This window comes from Heterodontus francisci, chromosome 33 (genome assembly GCF_036365525.1).
Source record: "Heterodontus francisci isolate sHetFra1 chromosome 33, sHetFra1.hap1, whole genome shotgun sequence".
NCBI lineage: Eukaryota > Metazoa > Chordata > Chondrichthyes > Heterodontiformes > Heterodontidae > Heterodontus > Heterodontus francisci.
The window spans coordinates 51,521,411-51,543,030 of NC_090403.1; the positions used below are offsets into that span (position 1 = coordinate 51,521,411).

The 21,620-nt window shown below is 45.7% G+C and overlaps 1 protein-coding gene across 5 annotated transcripts in view; it reads right to left on the reverse strand.

Annotated features, from left to right (window-relative positions):
* LOC137348204 (protein AF-10-like) overlaps positions 1-21,620 on the reverse strand; it is a 172,028-nt gene that overhangs the window by 43,950 nt on the left and 106,458 nt on the right. For all 5 annotated transcript variants that reach the window (XM_068013556.1, XM_068013555.1, XM_068013554.1 and 2 more), the window contains one exon: positions 17,418-17,993. In XM_068013556.1, coding sequence (XP_067869657.1) covers positions 17,418-17,993 — 576 coding nt within the window. The remainder of the gene's footprint in view (positions 1-17,417; positions 17,994-21,620) is intronic.

Here is a 21,620-nt window from a genome sequence, read left to right on the forward strand (position 1 = left end):
GAGCAGTAACTGAGGTCCTGAGCTATTTGGACCAGAAAGACCTGCTCTGTGCTGAATTGTTTGATCTTACCTGAGGGGCAATGCAGGGCTACTATTAGTCTTAGGCCTGAATTAGAATGATACAGCACAGAAAGAGGCCATTCAGCCCATTGTGCCTGTGTCAGCTCATTGAAAGAACTATCCAATTACTTTCAGTTCCCTGCTCTTTCCCTACAGCCCTGCAAATTTCACCAACGCAAGTATTTATCCAATTACCTTTTGAAAGCCATTATTGAACCTCCTTCCACCACCCTTTCAGACAACACATTTCCGATCATAACTTGCTGTGCCCCCACCCTGCCCCCACTTCTTTTGCCAATTATCTTAAATCTGTGACCCTTGTTTATTGACCCTCCTGCTAATCTCTCCTTTTATGCCTTATCAAAACCCTTCATAATTTTGAAAACCTCTATTAAAATGTCTCTTAGCCTTCTCTGCTCTAATGAGAACAATCCCAGCTTCTCTAGTCTCTCCACATAACTGAAGTCCCACATCCTTGCTACCATTCTAGTAGATCTCTTCCGCACCCTCTCCAAGGACTTGACATCCTTCTAAAGTGCGGTGCCCAGAAATAGAAGCGGGTACAGTGCCCCAACTGAGGAAGGAGAAAACAATAAACAGCCTAATTCCACCCTGGTGAGCCCTGCTGGCAACTGCAATGCACAAATGCCAGGTGAAGACAGGATAAATGCTCACCGTTTGGACTCCCAAATCAAGAATTGTCATGTAGGCTGCTGTGCAGTGACTATGGAGGAAGAAAGAAACCAGAACAGCCAAAGACTTGCAGGTTGATAGGTAAATTGGTCATTGTAAATTGCCCCTAGTGTAGGTAGGTGGTAGGGAAATATGGGATTACTGTAGGGTTCGTATAAATGGGTGGTTGTTGGTCGGCACAGACTCAGTGGGCCGAAGGGCCTGTTTCAGTGCTGCATCTCTAAATAAATAAATAAATAATAAAAAGAAAAATGTACCTAAGACGACCCCACGACGTTGTATAAAAATTCACCCCTGTGAATTCTCCTTTTCCAATTTCATTTTCTGGTCAAGTTGTGCCCCATAAGGAATGCTCACCCCAGTCACCAATCCCTTCCTTCCAACCAGCCCCAACCAGAGGTGAGATTGTTGGGCTGCTGTGGGGTTGCCAACTGTGGTTGGATATATTCCTGGAGGTGTCATCACATGATCTCCTCTTCCACCCACCCGCCACTGGTTGCCCGACATGTCCATCCTCGCAGTGCCTCGCCTTCCCACGGCCGATTGTTATCCAATTGGATTATTTTTCAGAAAACAGCCTCTTCTTCCATCTCTCTTTTTTATTACGTTTAGCCAAAGTGTTAAATAGAATTTTTTTTTCTAAGAACAGCTTTTTCTTATTGCCCCTGGAGATTAGACTTTTAAGTCCTGGAAACTCCAGGGCAATCCTGGAGGTTTGGTAACCCTCAGGTGGGGCTGGAGAGAGGGAAGCATTCCCTGGACCTCTGTTGAGTTCGAGAGACGAGGCGATTACAAACCGCCGTGTGGTGCATGAAAGCTGTGTGAATAATGAGTGTCGGTGACCCAGGTCAGGTTGCACTGTGAGCCTGCTGCTCCTCTTCCTGATTCTACCCCCCACCCCCTCCGCCAACCCCATTTAAATGACACCGTGCACTTGCCATTTCCAAGTGCCCTCCAGAATGGGATTAGCATATTTACACAAGCTCGTCAACTTGGTCACCCAGCAACCACCCTGCACTTGTGGTGATCTAAGGGTCCTGTCGCTGCCTTTGGAGTGACGGACTCTCTCTACCACCGCCCCCGCCTCAGCTACAGAGATTGGCTCCTTTTGTTGAAATCTAAAGGGCTGGCTGAGAGCCAAGCACAATGACCCCCTCCTGCACTATACACAAGATAATTATCCAGCACAGAGAGAACCCACATTGTTTATGGCTCCATCACAAATAAGAAAAACCACATAAAACTACTGCTCTGTAACACGCATCCCTCTGCTGTAAAACTCTCCTAGTACACATCAGAGGCTTTACAGCTCCCTCGCTAATGGAGAAACCATTTAAGCAGCTTTTCTATAAACTGCCCCGTGCTGTAACACACTCTGATGGGAATGAGGGCACGTTCACTAATGCAGGAACCACACCGTCTCTATTACACACCTCACTGCAATGTTCTCTACTAAACTGCAAACTCTAATCTCACACAAACGGTTTACAGCTCTCTCATTAATACAGAGACAAGTGCCCTGCCTATAAAACAGCAGCACCACCCCCCACCCCCCTCCCCAAACCCCGCACCCCCCCTCCCCCACCCTGCAGCCCCCCCTCCTTTCTGATTACACAGAATGCCTATGCCGGTGTTTATGCCTCACATGAGCTTCCTCCCACCTTTCTTCATCTACTCCTTCTATTCCTTTCTCCCTTCTGTACTTACCTAATTTCCACTTAAATGCATCTAAGCTATTCCGCTCAACTACTCTCCATGTGGTCCACATTCTCACCACTCGCTGGGCAAAGAGATTTCTTCTGAATTTCTTATTGGCCTTTATTAAAATGACTATCTTATTCATAGGAGGGAGGGAAAGAAGAGAGGGAGAAAAGGAGGGAAAGGCAGGAGGGAGGAAACAAAGGAAGGGGAGGGCGTGAAGGAAAGAAGGGAGGGAGGGAGGGCGTGAAGGAAAGAAGGGAGGGAGGGCGTGAAGGAAAGAAGGGAGGGAGGGAGGGCGTGAAGGAAAGAAGGGAGGGAGGGAGGGCGTGAAGGAAAGAAGGGAGGGAGGGCGTGAAGGAAAGAAGGGAGGGAGGGCGTGAAGGAAAGAAGGGAGGGAGGGCGTGAAGGAAAGAAGGGAGGGAGGGAGTGAAGGAAAGAAGGGAGGGAGGGAGTGAAGGAAAGAAGGGAGGGAGGGAGTGAAGGAAAGAAGGGAGGGAGGGAGTGAAGGAAAGAAGGGAGGGAGGGAGTGAAGGAAAGAAGGGAGGGAGGGAGTGAAGGAAAGAAGGGAGGGAGGGAGTGAAGGGAGGGAGGGAGTGAAGGGAGGGAGGGAGGGAGGGAGTAAAGGGAGGGACGGAGGGAGGGAGGGAGTGAAGGGAGGGAGGGAGGGAGTGAAGGGAGGGACGGAGGGAGGGAAGGAGTGAAGGAGTGAAGGAAAGAAGGGAGGGAGGGAGTGAAGGAAAGAAGGGAGGGAGTGAAGGAAAGAAGGGAGGGAGGGAGTGAAGGAAAGAAGGGAGGGAGGGAGTGAAGGAAAGAAGGGAGGGAGGGAGTGAAGGAAAGAAGGGAGGGAGGGAGTGAAGGGAGGGAGGGAGGGAGGGAGTGAAGGGAGGGACGGAGGGAGGGAGGGAGTGAAGGGAGGGACGGAGGGAGGGAGTGAAGGAGTGAAGGAAAGAAGAGAGGGAGGGCGTGAAGGAAAGAAGGGAGGGAGGGCGTGAAGGAAAGAAGGGAGGGAGGGCGTGAAGGAAAGAAGGGAGGGAGGGCGTGAAGGAAAGAAGGGAGGGAGGGCGTGAAGGAAAGAAGGGAGGGAGGGCGTGAAGGAAAGAAGGGAGGGAGGGCGTGAAGGAAAGAAGGGAGGGAGGGCGTGAAGGAAAGAAGGGAGGGAGGGCGTGAAGGAAAGAAGGGAGGGAGGGCGTGAAGGAAAGAAGGGAGGGAGGGCGTGAAGGAAAGAAGGGAGGGAGGGCGTGAAGGAAAGAAGGGAGGGAGGGCGTGAAGGAAAGAAGGGAGGGAGGGCGTGAAGGAAAGAAGGGAGGGAGGAAGGGAGTGAAGGAAAGGAGGGAGGAAGGGAGTGAAGGAAAGAAGGGAGGGAGGAAGGGAGTGAAGGAAAGAAGGGAGGGAGGAAGGGAGTGAAGGAAAGAAGGGAGGGAGGAAGGGAGTGAAGGAAAGAAGGGAGGGAGGAAGGGAGTGAAGGAAAGAAGGGAGGGAGGAAGGGAGTGAAGGAAAGAAGGGAGGGAGGAAGGGAGTGAAGGAAAGAAGGGAGGGAGGAAGGGAGTGAAGGAAAGAAGGGAGGGAGGAAGGGAGTGAAGGAAAGAAGGGAGGGAGGAAGGGAGTGAAGGAAAGAAGGGAGGGAGGAAGGGAGTGAAGGAAAGAAGGGAGGGAGGAAGGGAGTGAAGGAAAGAAGGGAGGGAGGAAGGGAGTGAAGGAAAGAAGGGAGGGAGGAAGGGAGTGAAGGAAAGAAGGGAGGGAGGAAGGGAGTGAAGGAAAGAAGGGAGGGAGGAAGGGAGTGAAGGAAAGAAGGGAGGGAGGAAGGGAGTGAAGGAAAGAAGGGAGGGAGGGAGTGAAGGAAAGAAGGGAGGGAGGGAGTGAAGGAAAGAAGGGAGGGAGGGAGTGAAGGAAAGAAGGGAGGGAGGGAGTGAAGGAAAGAAGGGAGGGAGGGAGTGAAGGAAAGAAGGGAGGGAGGGAGTGAAGGGAGGGACGGAGGGAGTGAAGGAGTGAAGAAAAGAAGGGAGGGAGGGAGGGAGTGCAGGAAGGGAGTGCAGGGAGGGAGGGAGCGAGGGAAAGAAGGGAGGGAGGGAACGAAGGGAAGAAGGGAGGAAGGGAGCGAAGGGAAGAAGGGAGGGAGAAGAGTGAAGGAAAGAAGGGAGGAAAGAAGGGAGATAGGAATGAAAAGAAGGGGAGTGAAAGAAAGAAGGGAGGGAGAGAAGGGAAACGACGAGGCAAGGCAACCCTTGGCTGAATTGAGTCAGGTTGGATCCACAGTTCAATCAGTCATTCAAATTGGAGTGTAATTTGGACACATTCCCCAGTGTCATCTCTTAAGAATTTAATGCCAAATATCGGGCAGTTTTGTGCTGTCAGGCCATGGCAAGTCAGAACAGAATTCAGACTGTCCGAACTGGGTTCCGATGAAGGGTCACTGACCCGAAACGTTAACTCTGCTTCTCTTTCCACAGATGCTGCCAGACCTGCTGAGTGGTTCCAGCATTTCTTGTTTTTATTTCAGATTTCCAGCATCCGCAGTATTTTGTTTTCATTATATCAGACTGTCCAAACTGGGTTAACATTAATACTCTTAAAGCCAGCAGAGAAAGGAGACTTTCTAGTGATCAACCTGGGTTGCACTGGAAACCTCAGTCCCAGAGACAAAAGGAATGTGGCTCAGACTGTCCAAACATATTTAATGTAGAACTTCAGGCTGTAGCACAGGAACTTCCTTTGCTGCTGTAAGGAATGACTGATCAACAACTTGTTACACTCCAGAGTACCTCAGGACTGTAAACAATTAAACACAATCAATTTATGACCGACAGCTCCTGTCAATTTTAATTCATTAAACACTTTCCAAATGTGTAAATGAGGCCTGACAAGAACTGTAAACATTGCATTTACAGGGACAAGGAGATCAGTTAAACACCTACCTACAGTAGCACTGTTTATGTGCCAAAATTTTCTATTCAGTTTTACTTGCAAGACCAGAATACGAAGCTACAATCTGTAAAATAACAGGCGCCACAAAACACAAACTCACTTTCTCCACTCCTTTCCAGATTTACTGGGGTACACTTGCAAAGGTACCATAAATATAAAGATTGTCACTAATAAATCCAATAGGGAATTTAGGAGCAATTTCTTTACTCAAAGAATGGTGAGAATGTGGAACTCGTTATTGCATGGAATAGAAGAGGTGAATAGCGTTGATACATTTAAGGGGAAACTAGATAGGCATATGAAGGAGAAAGGATATGCTGTGGCAATACTCAGCAGGTCTGGCAGGATCTGTGGAGAGAGAAACAGAGTGATGAAGGGTCATCAACCTGAGACGCTAACTCGGTTTCTCTCCCCACAGATGCTGCCAGACCTGCTGTGTATTTTCAGCATTTTCTGTTTTTATTGCTATTCTATGTGCTTCAGCACCAATTAGGAACTGTCCTGCCCATTCTGACTCAGCAGCTCACCTTCACCGAACAGCACATTTACACTGAACTCTCGGGGCAGCTCCCCATATTTGCCAGAGCACAAACATCAACAACTTGCATTTATATAGTGCCTTGAACATAGCATTACAAGTCTCAGGCCATTCCTTGGTTAGGGAGAGACAGGGAAGAAACAAATCAGCTAAGATTCCTGCTCCTGATTACTATCCAGTGAATCCCAGATGGAATGTGTGTATGTATCCAAAGGGGAATTTGGGCAAGGACAGAACGAGGATGCAATGCTTCTGGAGTCAATCAGCCTGCTGAGGCTTGCTCTCTGGGCTTGTGTCAACAATGGCCATTTCAGGCAGGGTGATTGAGAGCATTCAGGACCCATGGAGCCATAACGACAGCCAAAGCGAGTCTTTCAGAAGAGTAACAAAGAAAAAAAAATAAAGCAATCATTTTGCAATTTGGATAGAAACTAAGAAAAATCCCAGGCAGGAAGCCAAGTGACGAGAATCAATTTGGCTTCTGAAATCTTCCCCAAACACCCACCGCACCATCCAACAGGGCAACTTCTCAAAGATGGATTGGTCTTTTGAAGAGGATGGGAGAATGTGAATGAAGATCAGATATATAAGAATTGGATGGAAATTCCAAATTAACAAATGACACTCCTCAATAGCCCATCACACAGCAAGACTTCGCCGAGGGCCTTTTTACCAGGCAAAATTAGAGAGAAAGACTTGCAAAGAATTACTAGAATTTACAGTACAGAAACAAGGCCATTCAGCCCAGCTGGTCCCTGCCGGTGTTAATGTTCAGCATGAGCCTCCTCCCCCGCCTCTTCAACTAACCCCATCAACATATCCTTCTATTCCTTTCTCTATCATGTACGTATCTAGCTGCTCCTTAAAGGGATCTATGCTATTCACCTCAACCACTCCATGTAGTGGCAAATAAAATACTTGCATTTATATAGCACTTTTCACAACCACAGAGCATCCCAAAGTGCTTTACAGCCAATGAAGTAACTTTTGAAGTGTAGTCACTGTTGTAATGTATGAAACAGGGCAGCCAATTTGTGCACAGCAAGCTCCCAGAAACAGCAATGAGATAATGACCAGATCATCTATTTTTGTGATATTGATTGAGGGATTACTATTTGCCAGGACACCGGGAATAACTCCTCTCCTCTTCCCCAAAATAGTGCCATGGGATCTTTGATGTCCACCTGAGAGGACAGACAGGACCTCGTTTTAATGTCTCAAATGAAAGACAGCACCTCCAATAATGCAGCACTCCCTCAGTACTGCACTGGAGTGTCAGCCTTGATTTTTGTGCTCAAGTCCTGGAATGGGACTTGAACCCACAACCTTCTGACTCAGAGGCGAGAGCTACCGACAGTCTAAGCATTCTCTGGGTTACGAAGTTTTTCCTGAATTCCTGATTGGATTTATTAGTGACCATCTTGTATTGTGTTCTCTAGTTTAGGGCTCCCCCACAAGTGGAAACATCTTCCTTATGTTTACACCACTGAACACCTTCATAATCTGAAAGACTTCCATCAGGTCACCCCTCAGCCTTCGCTTTGCCAGAGAAAAAGTCTCAGCCTGATCAGCCTTTCCTGACAGTTATAACTTCTCAGTTCTGGTATCATCCTAGTAAATTTATTTTTGCACCTTCCACAGTGTCAAGAAAAAATTGGGGCGGGGCAGCCTTAAAGAGAAAGTAACAATTACTGCAGATTATTGCTTCTTTAAATTGCTCCAGCAGGTACCAATTGCTGGAATCAGTCAATACTCAGGAAGAACAAACAAACAGGAGGAGGTTATTCAACCCTTTAAGCCTATTCCTGCATTTAGTTAGATCATTGCTGATCTGTATCTTAACTCCATTTACCAGTCCTGGTTCCATAACCCTAAATACGCTTACCTAATGAAAATCTATCAATCTCAGTTTTGAAATTTTCACAGGAATGATGGTCTCCTTCTGTCCTGTGTCATTCTATGATTTAATGATTTGATGACCTAGCCTCAACAGCTATTTGTGGGGGAGTGGGTGGGGGGGAAAGAGAGTTCCAGATTTCCAGTACACTTTGTGTGAAGATGTGTTTCCTGACATCACCCCTGACTGGCCTAGCTATAATTTTAAGGTTATGCCTCTTTGTTCCCCCACCACAGGAAAAAGTTTCTCTATATCCTACACTATCATTTCCTTTAATTATCCCAAACACCTCAGACCCATACTGCTGTGGCTTACTTCAGAAACCCATCAGTCAATATGGGTGACAGTCACACAGCCCCAGGAAATACCATGCGCCCAGTCAACCTGAACACCCTGTGACAGGTGCAAGCTCCAAATAGTCAAAGCAAATCAAACATTCACACAAATGGGAGCTTTAGCTTACCAACTATGGGAGTAACTAAGACCCGAAACAGCACACCTATCCTCCAGGAACAGGATGAGAGAAAACACGATCAATCCCTCTTCCTACTTCATAACAGCCCTACTCGAGTGCCGAAACACTGATGTGCAAACAGAAATAAGTACAAAACAGAAACACTAAAAATTTTCTTATGCCATTCCCACTTTTCATCACTCCAACAGAGGTGGCTGTGCCTTCAGCTACCTCGGCCCTAAACTCTGGAAATTCCTCCTGAAACTTCTCCGCCTCGGTACCTCACTCTCCCATTTTAAGAAGTTCCTTCAAACCTACCTCTTTGACCAAGTTTGTGATCACCTGTCCTAATGTCTCCTTATGCTAGGGCTTTTCTCATTGGAGCGAAGAAGGATGAGAGGTGACTTGATAGAGGGGTACAAGATGATGAGAGGCATAGATAGAGTGGATAGCCAGAGACTTTTTCCCAGGGCGGAAAGGGCTATCACCAGAGGGCAAGATTTTAAGGTGATTGGAGGAAGGTTTCGGGGAGATGTCAGAGGTAGGTTCTTTACACAGAGAGTGGTGGGTGCGTGGAATGCGCTGCCAGCGGTGGTAGTAGAAGCAGATACATTAGGGACATTTAAGCGAATCTTGGATAGGTACATGGATGATGGTAGAATGAAGGGTAGGTAGTTAGTTTGATCTTAGAGTAGGTTAAAGGTTCGGCACAACATCGTGGGCCGAAGGGCCTGTACTGTGCTGTACTGTTCTATGTTGGCCTGTGTCACATCTTATCTGCTGTGAAATGCATCGTTACATTTTTACTGCGTTAAATATGCTAGATTACTGCAAGTTGTTGAGATAACTTTGTGGATGAGAGTTTGGTTATTTGTCTCAGATTCATGCAGTTTGACAAGGTAGCAATATCAACCCATTGCTCTCTTTTAGAAACCAACACAGAAAGCTCCGGAAACGTGCAGCATTTCCATCAGTACAAAAGCCAGACTGACGAATGAGCTGCAGACTCTGCCAGAACCCCAATGGGAACTGGGGAGATCAGGGCAGTGACTAAAAGCTTGGTCAAAGGGATGGGTTTTGAGGAAGGCTTTTAAAGGAGAGAGAGAGAGAGAGAGCTGGAGGGATGGAGGATTTTAGGGACGGAATTCCAGAGAGACTACTTTGCGATAATGTCCATTGCTGATCTTAATCAGTCTTGGATAGTCTTGCAATCTCCAGGAGCAAAGTTAGATCTTGTCCTTTACATCTCAGTCATTGTAAAGTACAAGACTCACCTGTTTTTCCACCTATTGAAATTTTGATACAGATTGGGACAATTTTCTCAATGTATCATTTTCTCCTGTCCGCTCCTGAAAATCATGACCAGCCCTCTCATGAAACAATACAGATTTATCCATTAGAAAATTCATAATCTCCAGTCCAGACTGACTCCTCATTAGACAAAGACAGTCTCAAAGAATGAGAGGTGATCTCATTGAAACTGACAAAATTCTGACAGGGTGTATGTAGATAGGATGTTTCCCCTGGCTGGTGAGTCTAGAACCAGGGGACACAGTCTCAGAATAAAGGGGCAGGCCATTTAAGACTCAGATGAGGAGGAATTTCTTCACTCAGTGGGTGGTGAATCTTTGAAGTTCTCTACCCCAGAAGGCTGTGAAAGCTCAATCATTGAGCATGTTCAAGACAGAAAGCGATAGATATCTGCATGCTAATGACATCAAGGGATTATGGGGATAGAACAGGAAAGTGGCATTGAGGTAGATGATCAGCCATGATCTAATTGAATGGTGGAGCAGGCTCGACGGGCTGAATGGCCTACTCCTGCGTTCCTATAATTGTTTGTCAACGTTTCTGTAAAGCATCTTGGAATATTTTGCTGTGTTAAAGGTGCTATATAAATGCAAGTTGTTTTTGTACAAAGTTCCAGTTTGCCCACATCTGGAGCACTGCATTCAGATTTGGGCACCGCACCTCAGGGAGGATATACTGGCCTTGGAGAAGGTGCAGCACAGATTCACCAGAATGAAACTGGGGGTAAAAGGGTTAAATTATGAGGACAGGTTGCATTGACTGGGCTTGTATTCCCTCGAGTCTAGAAGTTTAAGGGGTAATTTAATGGAGGTGTTTAAGATGATTAAAGTAGTCAATTGGGTAGATTAGAGCTAGGCTGTTCAGAGCTGATGTCAGGAAGCACTTCTTTACACAAAGGATAGTGAAAATCTGAGCTCTCTCTTCCAAAGAGCTGTTGACAATGGGGGTCAAAAATTTTTAAATGGAGATGGAGAGAGATTTGTAACGCAAGGGCATTGTGGGATAGAGAACCAAGGCGGGTACATAGAGCCATGAACTAGTTGAATGGCAGAATGAGCTTGAGCATCTGACTGGCCACTTCCTGTTCCTAGGTTTCAAATTAAACGAAAAGCCCAAAAATAACCTTTTTGCTTTTAACCCACCTTTCAATTTATTATTGTTAAAATGGTACTGGCCTTCGACTGGATTGAGCTGTTGCTATGGCAACAGCAAAGGCCATTTTAAGCCCTTACTGTAACCATATATTCTTCCCCCAACTCCCTTTGGGATGACACAAGTTCTTTATACTCACAGCAGGGAGGGCTGGAGTTCAGTGGCGGAGGGGGGGTGCTCAGTATTCCAGCTCTGCCTGGTGGCTTTGAACAAGCTTCATAGACACAGTCGGCAGCAATTAAAGGTCAAATTACAAAAGAGGTTTCCTTCTCCTCTGCATCAAACTGTGTTCAATGAATTGCCCTCACACTTTTGCCAGAAATACAAAGCAATCAATCACCGCTTACAGATCCTTAAAAATCAGTTGTCATACTATTAAATGTTCCCTTGTTTTTTTTTTGTTACTAAGTGCTGATCAAACAATTAGTGAAACAGAAATGTAATTATAGATACAATACAGTGCAGGACACCACTGAGGTTGGAAAGAACAATGGAGAATGCAGGTCAAGAGATAGAGATGGGTAATGCCAAGGTTGGATTTTGAAAGCCTGCAGATGGTAGAAGGGACTGGGACTCATTCTAGAATTCCCTCCCTATTTTCCTCCTTAAAAACCCACCTCTTTGAACCAGTTTTTGGTTGTTTTTCTTAGTATTGCGTCACTGTGCCTTGAGATGCTTTTCTATGTGAAAGGTTCTATATAGAGTGTCAGTGGCTCAGCTGATAGCAATCTCATCTCTGAGTTGGATGGTTGTGGGTTCAAATCCCTCTCCAGGACTTGAGCACAAAAATCCAATGCAGTCCTGAGGAAGTGTTTCAGATGAAATGTTAAAGCAAGTCTCCAACTGCCCTCTGAGACAGATGTAAAAGATCCCATGGTGCTATTTCGAAGAGGAGCAGGGGAGTTCTCCCCAGTGTCCTGGGCAATAATTATCCCACAATCAACATCACAAAAACAGAGTAATTGGTCAGTAACTCATTGCTGTTTGTGGGAGCTTGCTGAGCACAAATTGGTGCTGTGTTTCCTACATCACTTCAAAAGTACTTCATCGGCTGTCTAGCATTTTGGGACGTTCTGAGGTTATGAAAGGTGCTATATAAATGCAAGCCTTCTATATAGTTTGTTGTTGTTGAGCAAAGTAAATGTGGGAAAGAAAGATTTTGAATGGGAGACAATATGAAGTATTTATTTCATAACTGCCGATACAAGGAGCAAGAAGCAGTGTTGGAGATTAGGGAAAGAGGTTTCTGGGGAAGCAATGACCATAGCAGTTTTGATGGCAGCAAGATGGACTCTGACAACAGAGATCATGAAGGCTAGCATAGAGAGATTTAATTTTGAACCAATAAAAAAAAAAGTGCCATGGGATCTTTTACATCCACCTGAGGAGGTAAACAGGGCCTCAGTTTAACGTCGCATCCAAAAGACTGCATTTATGACAGTGCAGCACACCCTCAGCACTGCACTGACAGGCCAGCCTTAATTTTTGTACTCATGTCTTGGAATGGGACTTAAACTCACAACCTTCTGACTCACAGGTAAGAGTACTACCCATTGAACCATGGCTGAAGCAATGGCACAGAGCTATGAAAACCATTTGCTTCTGAGACTTTTCACAGAATCACAGAATTATTACAGCACAGGAGGAGGCCATTCGGCCCATCGTGTCAGCACCAGCTCTTCGAATGAAAAATTCACCTAATGCCTTCTCCCCATAACCCTGAACATTCGTCCTTTTCAAATAACAGTCTAATTCCCTTTTGAGTGCCTCAATTGAATCTGCCTCCACCACATTCTCAGACAGTGCATTCCAGACCTTAACCACCCGCTGCGTGAAAAAGTTTTTCCTCATGTCACTTTTGCTTCTTTTGCCAATTACTTTAAATCTGTGCCAAAGCGTTCTTGATCCTTTCATGAGTGGGGACAGTTTTTCCCTCTCCACTCTGTCCAGACCCCTCATGATTTTGAATAGCTCTATCAAATCTCCTCTCATCTTTCTCTTCTCCAAGGAAAACAGTCCCAACTTCTCCAATCTGTCTTCATACCTTAAGTTCCTCATCCCTGGAACCATTCTTGTGAATCTTTTCTGTTCTCTCTCCAATGCTCTCACATCCTTCCTAAAGTGCGGCGCCCAGAACTGGACGCAATACTCCAGCTGAGGCCAAACTAGTGTCTTATTCAAGTTCAACATAACCTCCTTGCTCTTGTACTCTATGCCCCTATTAATAAAGCTCAGGATACTGTATGCCTTATTAACCTGTCCTGCTACCTTCAATGACTGATGCACATATACTTCCAGGTCCCTCTGCTCTTGCACCCCGTTTAGAATTGTACCCTTAATGTTATATTGTCTGTCCATGTTCTTGCTACCAAAATGAATCACCTCACGTTTCTCTGCATTGAACTTCATCTGCCACCTGTCTGCCCATTCCACCAACTTGTCTATGCCCTTTTGAAGTTCTACACTATCCTCCTCTCAGTTCACAATTGTTCCACAATTCGTATCATCCGCAAACTTTGAAATTGTGCCCTGTACACCAATGTCTAGGTCATTCATGGAGATCAGGAAGAGCAAGGGTCCTAACACCGACCCCTGGGGAACTCCAGTACAAACCTTCCTCCAGCCTGAAAAACATCCATTAACCACTACTCTCTGTTTCTTGTCACTCAGCCAATTTCGTATCCATGTTGCTACTGTCCCTATTATTCCGTGAGCTATAATTTTACACGAATTATAATCTTTTCCCTCCTCCAGCTGCCTGGGCCCTAAACTCTGGAAATCCCTCCCTAAACTGCTCTGATTCTCTCTCCTCCTTTAAACCAAGGTTTTGGCCATCTGTCCTAAGATCTCCTTATATGGCTTGGTGGCAACTTTTGTTTGATAATTTTCCTGTAAAGCACCTTGGGACATTTTACCACATTGAAGGTGCTACATAAATGAAAGTTTTGTTATTATATCTATCTGAACAATGTTTCGGCACATTTTTAGGTTATAGGCACCATATAGTTTCTGTATATTGTATAATTATCCCTGAACTCTGTGTCGCTTTAACTACTTTCTGATGCTGCGCATTCTTTAAATATTACATTATTCCTCCCTCATCAAAATTCTGACCACCGAACATAATGAGAAACTTTAAATTTATTTGCCCATAACTCAGTGATACATCCTCAGCCCACCAGCTCTGAATGAATTAACACAACCGCCTCTTAGAAGCAAACCCCCAGTACTCAAGCAGTTGTACAAGTCAAAAACAACACTGCAGCTCCTAGACCCCGAAGAACAACCACCTTCTGTTGAATAGAATGTTTTCTGCACGCTACAGCATCCTGTGGGTCACAGCACGTTCCATTTCCACCAGCCCCCCTTCCACCCCCCCCAACTTCTTGAAGACTCTTTTTGTTGCACTCAGAAATGAGACAGATTTGCAACTTTCGCAATCACAGTATCTCGCAAAGCACTTTCCACTTCAAAAGTGCAGTCGCTCCGGTCAGGTAGGAAAGGTGACAACCAAATTGTGCACAGCAAGCTCCCACAAACAACAGTTTGCACAATGTTCAGCACCATTCGCGACTCCTCAGATACTGAAGCAGTCCGCGTAGAAATGCAGCAAGACCTGGACAATATCCAGGCTCGAGCTTATAAGTGGCAAGTAACATTCGCGCCACACAAGTGCCAGGCAATGACCATCTCCAACAAGAGAGAGTCTACCCATCTTCCCTTGACATTCAATGGCATTACGATCACTGAATCCTCCACTATCAACATCCTGGGGGGGTTACCTTGGACCAGAAACTGAACTGCAGTATAAATACTGCGGCTACAAGAGCAGGTCAGAGGCTAGGAATCCTGAGGCGAGTAACTCACCTCCTGACTCCCCAAAGCCTGTCCACCATCAACAAGGCACAAGTCAGGAGTGTGATGGAATACTCTTCACTTGCCTGGATAGGTGCAACTCCAACAACACTCAAGAAGCTCAACACCATCCAGGACAAAGCAGCCCGCTTGATTGGCACCCCATCTACAAACATTCACTCCCTCCACCGCCACACACAGTGGCAGCAGTGTGTACCATCTACAAAATGCACTGCAGCAATGCACCAAGGCTCCTTAGACAGCACCTTCCAAACCCGTGACATCTACCACCTAGAAGGACAAGGGCAGCAAATACATGGGAACACCATCACCTGCAAGTTCCCCTCCAAGCCACACACCATCCTGACTTGGAACTAGATCGCCATTCCTGCACTGTCACTGGGTCCAAATCCTGGAACTCCCTTCCTAACAGCACTGTGGGTGTACCTACCCCACATGGACTGCAGCGGTTCAAGAAGGCAACTCACCACCACTTTCTCAAGGGCAATTAGGGATGGGCAATAAATGCTGGCCTAGCCAGCGACGCCCACATCCCAGGAACGAATAACAAAAAAAGTCAGCTACGGTTTTCGTGAAATAAAAGCACAAAGTGCTGGAAATACTCAGCAGGTCAGGCAGCATCTGTGGAGAGAGAAGCAGAGTTAACGTTTCAGGTCTGTGACCTTTCGTCAGAACCAGCAAAGCTTAGAAAAGAATTTGGTTTTAAGCAAGTGAAATGAGGGGTGGGGGCTGGCTGTTGGGGGGGTGGGGAAAGAGATCAAAAGGGAAGGTGTGTGATAGGGCAGACAGCAGCAGAGATTAAATAACAAAGCTATCATGGGACAAAGGCAAGAGCCCCCCACCGCCCCCCCCCCCCCCCACACACCGCTTCACTTGCCTAAAACCTAATTCTTTTCTAACCTTTGCCAGTTCTGATGAAAGGTCTGTTTCTCTCTCCACAGACGCTGCCAGACCTGCTGAGTATTTCCAGCGCTTTCTCTTTTTATTTCAGATTTTCAGCATCTGCAGCATTTTGCTTTTATTTTATGTTTTTAGTGATGTTGGTTGAGGGATAAAATATCGACTAGGACACCGGGAAGAACTCCCCTTCTGAACATCTGATGAAAGGTCACGAACCTGAAACTTTAACTCATTTCTCTCACTTCATGGATGCTGCCTGACCTCCTGAGTGTTTCCAGCATTTTATGTTTCTATTCCAGAATTCCACTTCAATATAAGATAGTCACTGAGAAATCCAATAGGGAATTCAGAAGAAACTTGTTTACCCAGAGAGTGGTGAGAATGTGGAACTCGTTACCACAAGGAGTGGTTGAGGTGAATAATATAGCTGTGTTTAAGGGGAGGTTAGTCAAGCATATGAGGGAGAAGGGAATAGAGGGTTACAATAATAGATTTAGATGAGCAATGATGGGAGGAGGCTGAAGTGGAGTATAAGTACCAGCATGCACATATTGCTCTGTTTCTGTGCTGTAAATTCTAAGTAACAGTATGGATAGATGTAAAGCTCTCTGTTTTTCTCCTATCTCATGCTGTGGTCTCCTCAGTCTCAGTCTCAGAATAGCACGCCCCTCTACTGCCCTAGTGAGATAAGTTTCCATTTCTCCCGCCATCCAGCCACATGGACTCTCATGTGAGTTTGACAACTCATAACAAACCTTTGATAGCTTTGTCTTTCGGATAATATGCTAAACCGAGGCCCCATCTGCCCTCTCAGGTGGACATAAAAGATCCCATGGCACTATTTCTAAGAAGAGCAGGGGAGTTCTCCCTGGTGTCCTGGCCAATGTCTATCCCTCAACCAACATTACAAAAACAGATTACCTGGTCATTACCACATTGCTGCTTGTGGAATATTGCTGTATGCATGTTGACTGCCGTATTTGCTACATTACAACAATGATTGCATTTCAAAAGTAATTCATTGGCTGTAAAGTGCTTTGGGACATCCTGTGGTTGTGAAAGGAGCTATATAAATGCAAGTTTAAAAAAAAATTCTTTCATGGGATGGGACGTCGCTGGCAAGGACAGCATTTGTTGCTCATCCCTAATTGCCCTGGACAACTTGCTAGGCCATTTCAGAGGGCATTTAAGAGTCAACCATGTTGCTGTGGGTCTGGAGTCACATGTCGGCTAGACCAGGTAAGGATAGCAGATTTTCTTCCCTAAAGGACATTTGTGAACCTTTTTGCCGTGGAACTACGAGGAACTGGACTGAGACTGCCCAAGTCATTTCATGTGGAACCCTTGAAGCCAACAGCTGGAAGAGACTTTCATCCCCATCAGTCTGTGTGGATATGATCCTCGATGAGTAATGCTCATGTATAACCTATCATGTCTAATACACTTGCCCAGACATTGGTATTTCACATCCAACTTTGAAATTAATCCTGAAGGTGCAGAGTTACAAGGTACAGGTCCTGATCATTCACTGGTAACCTCACCCAAGCATTACCATTTCATACGTGACCCCGCACAATGAACGCCGACAAGCTATTTGACTCGGGGAGCATCACAATCAAGTCTGATCCGTGTACACAAGGGGATCAGGACAGTGGTAAGGGGACTCTGGCTGAGTTCTGTACTTTCTAACCCACGGGGCAATGATGCCAATTCTCATAATGCCCCTTTCTTCTGAGCTGCCTGTGGCTAGCTACTTCAGTATAGAGGTGGCAGGCCAGCTCACTATGGCTTCGAGCCATGCTTGCTGCTTTATTTACCCACTGAGCCAATGGGGGAGACGTAGCAATATCAATTTGAAAGAACTACTTGAATGGGTATCAAAGGGAAGTGTCAAAATAGGAGTATTTTGGTACCTGAACCCAGAAGTGAAGGTTCTATTGATAGACTTGGGATGGCTCCACTGTGGCTCGTTGATGCTGTTAACTTTGGGAGTGCGGGGCTAGTGATGCATCCACTCGGGTCAGTCGCCGATGACGTTATGAGGGAGATGGGAATCGTCAGACTTGGGCTGCTCTCGTTCTTGCTCCCTTTAGGCCTCCCCCGACCATGCTTGCTCTTCTTGCTAGCCTTGTGCTTCTTTTCCTTCACTGAATCTTCCTCTTCCATCCCGGCGACCGGCTGAGGTCGCTTGTAGCCGGCTCCACCACTCGAAGGACCGCCCATCCCACTGGAAGTCCTGAAATCCCCGGGCGAGCTCTCGGAGGCCTTCTTCTGGGCCGCAGGGGCGGACGTGAAGCGGATCAAAGAGTTAAAGCCTGACAGGGACCCCTCAGCGGCAAAAACGTCCCCTTTTGCTTTGTCGTAGGAGACCGGGGTCTGCGAGGAGCCTCGGCCAGCTGAGTAAGTGTCCCCTCGCAGTTCAGGCTTAGTAAATACTCCGACCTCCTGGGAAGGCTGCAGTGAACTGCTGGAGGTGCTCAGGAGACTGCCTGCAACACAGTAACAAACACAGAATTTTTAAGGTGAGTATTTCCTGCATTTTCTGTTTTTATTTCAGATTTCCAGCACCTGCAGTATTTTGCTTTTGCACAATTTCTAAGGCTGCTGTACAGCAAACAACATGCAAGCCTCCTGTGATTCAAATTCACCCTCCTCCTGACACACTTGATCGGCAGGAACCTGCCGCCTTCCATTTATAATGAGGACCATTTTTCTTTAAAAGCGAACAGTTTGTGCTTCACTCACAATGCGATCATTAAAGCAGCTTATTAATGTCCCATTCTCGCCTTAAAACACATGCTAATCTCTAACTGTTTGTCTAAGTGGATCACTTTAGCACCTCATTACTGGCAATTATCAGTGCCCAGCTATTCGAAGTGTCACTTCATGCTTTTAAGAGCTTTCAATCACTTTAAATGACGCTATTAATGTAAATATAATTTCTCTTAATAAATGTGTGTGTTAAAACCAACAGAACACCCCACTGTATGCCTGTTACAGGCCTTTCCCATGTGTTAAAACTGCTGGAAGATGATTGACTGGAAACACTGGCAGGATTTTACTTTGAAGTACTTTTGAAATGTCGGAACCAAGCTATGGGAGGGAAGGGAGGGAGGAAGCAAAGGCTTGCATTTATATAGCATCTCTCACAACCACTGAACGTCGCAAAGCGCTTTGCAGCCAATGAACTATTTTTGAAGTGTAGCCACGGTTGTAATGTAGGAAATGTGGCAGTCAATTAGTGCACAGTAAGCTCCCATAAAGAGCAATGTCCTTTAGAGAAGCAAATCACATGGCCTACATGTGACTCCAGACCCACAGAAATATGGTTGACTCTTAACTGCCCTATGGAACGGCCTAGCAAGCCACTCAGTTGCATCAAACCAAGGGCAATTAGGGATGGGTAATAAATGCTGGCCTAGCCAGCGACGTCCACATCCCATGAACAAATAATTTTTTAAAATGTGACAATGACCACATAATCTGTTTTCGTGATGTTGATTGAGAGATAAATATTGGCCAGGACACCAGGGCAAACTCCCCTGCTCTGCTTCCAAATAGTGCCAAGGGGTCTTTTACATCCACCCGGGAAGGTGGACAGGGTCACAGATAAAAAAAAAACATCTCATCCAAAGGATGGCACCTCTGACAGCGCTGCACTCCCTCAGTACTGCACTGGAGTGACAACCTTGATTTTTGTGCTCAAGTCCTGAAGTGGGACTTGAACCCAGAACCTCGTGACTCAGAGGTGAGAGTGCGACCAACTGAGCCACGGCTGACGGAACATTGGAACTGAGTTATAGAAAATTGAGGGGTGACCTTGTTGAGGATTTCACTGGGTAGATTTTGAGAAACTATTTCCTCAGGAGAGGGAAATCAAGGACAAGGGGGCAGAACCTTAAAATTTGAGTCAGGCTGTTCAGGAAGGCAATCTGGAAGTAATTCTTCATACAAAAATAGTGGTAGAGATTCGCAACTCTTTCCCCCAAAAGATTGTTGATGCAGGGGGCCAACTAAAGCTTTCAACACTGAGATTGATTTGATTTTTACTGAGTAAGGGTATTGAGGGATATGATGCAAAGTTAGGAAAATGGAACTGAGGTTCCGATCTGCCGTGATCTGACTGAATAGCAGAGCAGGCCTGAGGACATTAACGGCCTTACTCCTGTTCCTTACGTTCCTTATCTCACTGCTGTTTGTGGGACATTACTGTGTGTGAAAAATAGCTGCCACATTTGGCTCCATTAACAGTAACTACACTTCAATGTAGTTAAGTTATCTGAAAGGCAAGATAAAGCATTATACTAACGCACATGTTTACCTTTAAACTTTTCCACACAAACTTCCTTGTCAGACATTTTCCTGTTCTAACTAATGTGCCTTGCTTACAACATTTCAAAAGTAATACATGAGCTGCCAGCACTTTGGGAGGCCCTAGGGACATGAAAGGAGCTATATGCAAATTCCTTCAATTGAACTCAATACTGATGCCCAGCAGGTAAAGGAAATGTCAGGAGAAGGGTGGGGGAGTATTTAATGCATGAATTAAACAAAAATTTACACAACTATAGAGAGCGACTGAAGAAGGGTCACTGCCCTGAAATGTTAACTCTGCTTCTCTCTCCACAGATGCTGCCAGACCTGCTGAGTGATTCCAGCATTTCTTGTTTTTATTTCAGATTTCCAGCATCCGCAGTATTTTGCTTTTATTATAGAGAGAGACTGTTCCCATTGGCCAATGGGTCAAGAAGCAGAGGACACTGATTTAAGACGAATGGCCAAAGAACCAATGGTGACATGAGGAAAAATCTATTTACGCAGAGAGTTGTGAGGATCTGGAATGCACTGTGTGTGGTGGAGGCAGATTCAATTGTAGCTTTCAAATAATTGGATAAGCACCTGAAGAGAAAAGATTTTCAGGGCTATGGGGAAAAGGGCAGGGGGATTGGGACTAGGTAAATTGCTCTTGCAGAGCGCTGGCACGGACACGATGGGCCGAATGGCCTCCTTCTGCGCTGTTACCATATTATAATTCTATGATAGAACTAAAAGCCTGTACCTGATATTTGTATACTTACATATTATGTTGTCTGCCCTAGTTTTTTCATTCATTCACAGGATCTGGGTGTTTTTAATGCCTATCCCCCAGTACAACTGTTGTGGCTTGCTGGGCCACTTCAGGGGGCAGTTAAGAATCAATTATGTTGGTGTGGGATTGCAGTCACATATAGGGCAGCCCAGGTATGGAAGGCAGATTTCCTTCCCTCAGGGACATTAGTGAACCTGTTAGGTTTTTACAACAATCCAACATGGACACTTTTACTAACAATGGTTTTTCTTTTTTGCTGTTTTTTGCAAAAATTCAACTCAAATTTTCAAACTGCCATGGTGAGATTTGAATTCTCATTCTCTGGATTATTAGTCCAGTAACATTAATCCGGAACTGTTACTATGTAAGTCATGAGACCTCCCAAGTAGTAAAGTTTTCCCAGCTCAAATGCATCAGGATCAGCAAACAGGGACAGTCCAGGTCCCAATCTACAGGATTGACAAGGGAACTGTTAACAGGGGAGACGGTGACGTAGTGGTAACGTGACTGAGCTAGTAATCCAGAGGCTCAGGCTAATGCCCTGGGGCAGTGTGTCAAATCCACGGCAGCCGGTGGAACTTAAATTTGATTAATTAATAAACTAATAAAAATCTGGAATTGAAAGCTAGTCTCAGTAAAGGTGCTATGAAACTATCATTGATTGTTGTAAAAACCTATCTGGTTCACTAATGTCTTTTAGGGAAGGAAATCTGCTGACCTTACCTGGTCTGGCCTACATGGGACTCATAGCAATGTGACTGACATTTAACTGCCTTCTACAATGGCCTAGGCAAGCCACTCAGTTGTCAAGGGCAATTAGGGATGGGCAACAAATGCTGGCCTTGCCAGTGATGCCCACATACCATGAAAGTATAAAAAAAACAGGGCTTGCGGTAGAGCTAATTCCAACCCTACGAGGAGACCTGAAATGGCGAGTTTCCTTAGGAATGATAAAGACAACCTAAAAGGCAAGTGCCTTTCTCCCCAGTGTTAAAAAGTATTGCAAACGATTTATAGCACAGGAACA